Genomic DNA, 6,793 nt, shown 5'->3' on the forward strand with positions numbered 1-6,793 from the left:
TCATATAAAAATGTATTTTTTTCTTATTTAAAACTTTTGTATTATCTAATGATGGCATCACGTTTTCTCCACTTTGTTCAAATCTTTTTGGTTATATTTTCTTTATCTTTCTGTCTTTGTGTTGCATTCTGTGCAGTGTTTAGGTTATTTATGTTATTGATTGTGTGGCATTTTTATGTATAATTAAGTCCATAAATAGACACACCGTGGCCATTATTTACATTTCTTTGTGTGTATTTGTCATTTCTCATGTTTCAATGTTTTTTTTCAACATAATTTCAGCATTTCAGTTGTTTTCATCTTCTTCTTGTTATGAACTTTCTCCTGGCAGAACTCGCTAAGCCGTGGCGTTAATAACTGATAAACACATCATCACTTCTGCACAATGTCACAAATATTTACAAGATTACTAAAGTTGCTTGTGCAGTGAGTGTGAGCTTGTTTTTCTTCTAGTGAATAATCCCTGTTTTGTCATGTGACCCGAGGCTGTGCACATGCTGGTGTTGACGATGACTCAGAGAGCGTTCAGGAATTTTATCTCCCAGATTTGATCAGCTTATAAACTCTTGGAAATATATGTGACCATCACAAACAGCAACACAAAGCTGCAGCTGGTGTCGTGAAGTAAATGGTCCTTTCAACAACAACAGAAAAACCCCAAAACATTAAGGTGAGCTGATGGACGTGAACACTAAAGGTTGACATTTCTCAGGCGCCTGATTTGCATACTGTCTGCAAATATTTCTGAGGAAGTGGAGGAATTTTCCCCTGGGCGTCTCAAGAACACAAGTACAAACAGACCCGTTCTGTCAGGCTGATTCCAGTCAGCCACGATAGGATGGCCTACACACACCTTGAAGGGACCAACTCGTGGTCTGAACGGCGTCGCCCACGTGTGTGGATGACGGAACAAAAAAAAAAACACTGGTTGGTCGTTGGAAAAAGTTCATCTGCAGATAAAAACAAAATGAAGAGTTTGATTTGAGATGAATCTTGGGAGAGGATCAGGTCGGCGTCGTGGCGGTTTATAACTCGCCACGCCGTTTTAAAGCCAAACAAAAGTTTAAAACAGGAGGAGGAGGTGGAGGAGACCATGCCGTTCAAACAATGCAGTGCGCGGGAAAAGGGAGGGCAGGGAGGGGAGGAGCAGAGAGAGAGAGAGAGAGACAGAGAGAGGAGGAGGAGGGGAGTAAATTGAAGTCTTTTTATCTCTAGTTTCCCACATCCTGTGAACGGCTGCAAACGTCGGCCACCCAATTTGAAAGAATGAGTGGAATGTGCTCCCCCCCCTCCTCCTCCTCCTCCACCTCCTCCTCCTCCACCCCAGCACTGCTTTGATGCAGCCCGTCGAGGGGCATTGTCAAAGAAAAAAAGAGACTTCACTGTGTGTTTAATGTGAAAATAATCAGGTAAATGGCAAGTGAGGAGGGCCGACGTCAGAATAGCTGGGATGCAGATTGATGAACTGCTGGTAGAATGTGTGTGTGTTTGTGTGTGTGTGTTTGTGTGTGTGTGTTTGTGTGTGTGTGTTTGTGTGTGAAGCTTTAGTTTAGGGGGGTCAAACACATGGCAAGTGGTCTAGTACCAGAGGGTCCTAACAGGCCCATTGGATAACCATTACAAAGAGTAAAAAAAAAAGGAAAAACTATATTGTTTCTACTTTATTAATTGGGGATTGCAGAATATTAATGAGTTATAGCACAACATGATAGCAGAAGTAGCATTAAAACCAATCTGCAAGGGTGAATATATAATTGCATGCATAAGACTGCAAGAAGCTGCAAATGTTTTTTATTCCACAGTTCAACTTTAAAGATAAAGTTGAGTTTTCTTTACGTTTCTTTTAAAGTGTTGCATTCAGTGTTCAAACTTTTTCAGAATGTATTTGTACCTTTTGTTACTGAAGCAAACAAACGCATCTGAGCAGAAGTATGCATTAAAGTTTATATCTTTTTTTTTTTTTCCTTTTGGTTTGGAATCCTTGCTTTTGTTTCCACAGCCCCATGCTGTTTCTGCCACATGCAGACGCACCACGTCGGGGGGCAAGCGAGTAAAGATCAATGGCTCATGTGATTGTGTTAAAATTAAAGACATTTTAGTATCTGGACTAGTCATTATGTTGCTTTAAGATCTTTTGTTTACAGTCTGCCTTCCCTGAGTCAGTTTTCCCGCGAAGGGCGGAGACGAGGATGTCTGTCTGGCTTTGAATGTGCAGTTCCCTCCTCTCCAAACTCATAATTATTATCCCCCCTTCTTTTTTGGCGCGTTTCGGTTCCCGCCACGTCTGAGCGTCTGGGCCGGCCGGTGACGAGTCGAGGCTTTATTTTCATTTGGTGATTGACGTGAGTTTGGAAAGCGCATCCGCGCTCCCATTGGTCGATCGGGCGGAAAGGGGCGGCCCCGCGCGAGCGCGCGGCCCCGCCCACTTACTACTGCTACATAAGCCTCCTCCTCCCCCGCCGTTGTTTCCAGGAGCCGGTGTCTGACGGAGGAGCTGATCTGAGCTCCGGTCTGTCGCCTCTTTCTACTCCACTGTTTACAAAACACAGCGCGGGGTGGAAAACCGCCATCTTTCGGACTTCTACCTTTATTATTACTCCGACTTTGAAAAGATTCTCGTCTGTTTTCCTCCGCCCTTCCGGATGAAAGGATCCCCGCCGCGTTTTTGTTGGTGCAACGTGGACGCGCGGCTCAACGGAGTCTCGCTCTCGGACTAATTCTTTCACAAAGTCGTCGACCTCGTGTGGATATCGTTAAAGGAATGCTGCTTTCCAAGCTCAACTCCCTCGCCCACATCTCCACCGTAGATATGCCGGCGAAGATCCAGCTCCAAGTGCATCAAGGTTAGACGCCCTGTTTTTTCCCCCCTTCTCCTCCTCCGCTGTGTTTGTTATGGAAGACGCGGCTGCTCGTAATGGCCGGCCGGCGGCCCGCCGCTCCGTCCTCGCGCTCTGCCTCCGCCGTGTCTCCGCGGGAGGAGCAGGAGCAGGACTGAATTTAAAACATTCATGTTTCGTGTTTTGATTCGGGGTCGCCGGGTGTTTCGTTTAGGTTTCCCCCGCCCCGGTGTGTGTTCTTCTTTCCCGGTGTTTACCGGCTGTGTTTACGTCCCGCAGTGAAGGAGAAGGAGCCGTTCGAGAAGCTTTACCAGGTCGGAGCCGTGCTGGGCAGCGGCGGCTTCGGGACCGTGTATTCCGGGACCAGGGTTTCCGACGGAGCTCCGGTTAGTACGCTTTTCTGTTTTTTTTTTTTCATGAAATCCTTTTAATGGCGAAGTGTGCATTTTTTGTTGTTTTGTTTTTTAAATCGACTCGACCGGGGTTCGAACCCGCGCTCAGTCGTTTCTGACAACACTGTTTCCATGAACGTGGATTAACGTGAGTCTTCCTCTGTCGTCTTCAGGTTGCTGTCAAACATGTAGCCAAGGACAGAGTCTCCGAGTGGGGAGAGCTGGTAAGAAATGACTCCCTTGGTTTTTATCAAAAAGTAAAAAAAAAAACATTTTTTAATGACGTGTGTGTGCGCAGTGTTTAATATTCGCTTGTTTGTTTGTGTCCTCAGCCGAACGGCTCTCGCGTGCCCATGGAGATCGTCCTGCTGAAGAAAGTGGGCACGGGCTTCCGCGGCGTCATTAAGATGCTGGACTGGTTCGAGCGGCCCGACAGCTTCATCATCGTGATGGAGCGGCCGGAGAACGTCAAGGACCTGTTCGACTTCATCACGGAGAAAGGTGCCTTACCGGAGGAGCTGGCCCGCAGCTTCTTCCGCCAGGTGCTGGAGGCCGTGCGGCACTGCCACAGCTGCGGCGTGGTGCACCGGGACATCAAGGACGAGAACATCCTCATTGACCTCCGCACCGGCGAGATGAAGCTCATCGACTTCGGCTCGGGGGCCCTGCTGAAAGACACCATTTACACAGACTTCGATGGTGAGTTACACGTTTTCTTTTTTTTCCTTCCTTCCCACGTCTATTTATGTCTGCGATCATCTGTTTGGATTGATTGTGTTACGCAGTTAGAGAGAGGAGGGGGGGGGGGGGGGGGTCGGTCTTGTGATGTGGCCCTGAGCAGACATTCCTTGGTAGTGTCATCACTGCAGCTCTGTATCCACAACACGGCATCGCTGCTGTTCTGTCGCCCCCTACCGGTCACGGGTGGTATTTTTACAACTCAAAGTTTGTAAACAAAGTCACATGTCTGCTCCCCGCCCTCCCTCCTCCCTCCTCCACACTCGCTGAGCACATAAACACTGGCTGTCACGCTGCCGGGCACCTGAGCCCAGATAAAGGCCTCTGATGCAAGCGCAACTCATAAACCTGCAATTTAGTTAATCGTTTAACCCTCAACTACCATGTAATGTTGCTGTGATTGTGCTTTCTGTGCAGTTCTTTTTGTTTGTTAAATTTTTTTGGTGTTGCACTTCTTAATGGGCGCTTGTTATCTTCTGTCTGACAGGCACGCGAGTGTACAGCCCACCAGAGTGGATAAAGTACCACCGCTATCACGGGCGCTCGGCCACGGTGTGGTCGCTGGGCGTCCTGCTGTACGACATGGTGTGCGGCGACATCCCCTTCGAGCACGACGAGGAGATCACGAGGGGGCAGGTCCTCTTCAGGAGGAGAGTCTCCACAGGTGAGCGTCGGTCGCAACAAGCTTCTCTCTCTGTGTGCTGCCGTTGGTTTTGTGGTCGGAGGAGTAACGTTTCCCCCGCTCCTCCTGCAGAGTGCCAGCAGCTCATCAAGTGGTGCCTCTCGCTGCGTCCGGCCGACCGCCCGTCCTTCGAGGACATCGTCAACCACTCGTGGCTGCAGGGCTCGTCGTCCCCGGTGGTCCCGCTCGCCGCGCAGGTGGAGAAGGGCGCCACGGAGATCCGGCTGCACAGCATCGGCCACGAGCCCGCGGCCTTCGCGCCCTCGCCGGTGGGCGTGGCGGCCCGGTGACGGCGGAGGCCGTCCCGCCTCCGACCGGGCACCGACGCGACGGACTATTGCAAAAAAGACTCGCGTGACCGACTTGAATCAAGAGGGGCGAGGTCAGGAGATGCACATCCCTGCAGTGGCCCAGACGCCCCGCCGCTACCCCCCCTCCCCCTCCCCACCACCCTCGCCACCCCAACTACTTGAGTTGTGCTTTCCTTCAGCCGCCGACGGCGCCGCGGCGTCCTCCTCCTCGCTGGACTGTGATGGACACGGCGGGAGGGCGGCTGCACTTCGGCTCTCCTGAGCCGAAGCGAGAGATTCTTCACAAACAAACAAGTGCCTTCTGCGACGGTCGGGGCCGGGAGAGGACGCCTGAAATACTTGAATCAGCGAAAGGCTCTCCTTCGACTCTCCACAAGGCTTTATATGGTCGCTCCCTCGCCGTTCTTCTCTCATGGGCCCGGATCAGTGAAGCCCATGTCCTCCACAAACCACTACTACCATTAGCAACCAGACCACCTCATGGCGCCGGCAAATCCTGTGCAAAACGGCCGGCGTCGCGACAAGGAAACACTGGACTTACCTCACTCTTCTCTACTACAGCCTCCACCTCCACGCTCCGCTTCCTTTCTCCCTCGTAAACAAAACAAAGCTCCCGCCTCACGCACACCACAATGCAAAACCATACCGAGATACAACTTCCTCTGCTCTTTTTTTTTTTTTTTTAGTTCGAACGTGTCAACAGTGCCTCACGCAGGTCTTAAAATTCAGTGGGGACGAGAATTGTAAATAAGATATTTATTATTGCTGTGACTCCTCACGATTTATTTATTTATTTATGAGAGAATTTCGGCTGTACGCATAAATATATGAATATATACTTATATATTTCATTCCACAGTCACTGAAGGGCCCACAGATTATTTAAAATACTTTTTTTTTTATATATATATATATACCATATTTATGGCTTGAATTTTTAAATTTTTTTTTTTTTTTTTTTAAGCAGAGCAGACGAATGTGTGTATGTTTGTGTATGTTGATGTACATACTGTGTAAATAGTTCCTGAAAGCACTTCCATTGTAATGTATGTAAAGGAAAAACAACGTCTACTGATGGTAACTGGTCCTGTTACGCCGTCTGAGTGAATTCTGAATGTCTGAATGTGCCTGCGCGACTGAAACTCTTCAGGCTGCGCGCTCGCAGCTCGGATTGTTCTGGGTTTGTTTTGTTTTGTTTTGTTTTTTCCACCTGTTCAAATTTAGAATTGTAAATTAAGTTAGAAGTTATTTTTATACGATTTCAATAAATATTTTTTTAACTATGACTCCCGACTCCGCTGTGCTGTTTTAAGTGAGAGGATTTGGTTTTTTTTTTAACGCCGACTGAGGACTGGCTGGGTTCTGCAGCTTCCTGTGCGTCTCCAGATGAAGAGATAGTCGGCTGCTGGGAGGCAGATGTCAACAAGACGGGGCAGGGTGCTTCTATGTGGGCGACGCGGAAGTAAACCCATGGTTGTCATTCGTCTGTGACTTGAGCAGATAATCAAACTGAAGTAAAGTTCCAGAAGAATGCTGATTCAGGTCAGAAAGGAGGTATAACCTAGCGTAATCCACATGGAGGGGGTGAAGCGTCACGCTTCATGGCTGCTTTGTTAACCTTCATCTCGAGGTGTGCTTCCGCTCATCGCTGCAAAGAAAAGGTTCTAAATTCTCTATTGAGGTGACATTTAGTAAGGTATGTACGCAAGTACGGTAAAATCCCTATTAAAGGTGTGCACATGAGTCGTGGACTCAACCAGTACGTCATCGGTGGTTATAAATCCCACTTCGTGGTCGTTATGCTGTCGAGGTCGTTGTGTCAGAAACGCCTCC

The 6,793-nt window shown here is 48.6% G+C and overlaps 1 protein-coding gene across 1 annotated transcript; it reads left to right on the top strand.

Moving 5' to 3' along the window:
- Positions 1-2,483: 2,483 nt before the first annotated feature.
- On the top strand, positions 2,484-6,246 carry pim1 (Pim-1 proto-oncogene, serine/threonine kinase). Its single transcript, XM_080497396.1, has 6 exons — positions 2,484-2,843; positions 3,117-3,223; positions 3,403-3,453; positions 3,562-3,928; positions 4,455-4,631; positions 4,722-6,246. Exons 1-6 carry the CDS (start codon positions 2,762-2,764, stop codon positions 4,937-4,939), a joined length of 1,002 nt encoding a protein of 333 aa, XP_080353522.1. The 5' UTR covers positions 2,484-2,761; the 3' UTR covers positions 4,940-6,246.
- The last annotated feature ends 547 nt before the right edge of the window (positions 6,247-6,793 follow it).

Source organism: Blennius ocellaris (genome assembly GCF_963422515.1).
Source record: "Blennius ocellaris genome assembly, chromosome: 5".
Lineage (NCBI taxonomy): Eukaryota > Metazoa > Chordata > Actinopteri > Blenniiformes > Blenniidae > Blennius > Blennius ocellaris.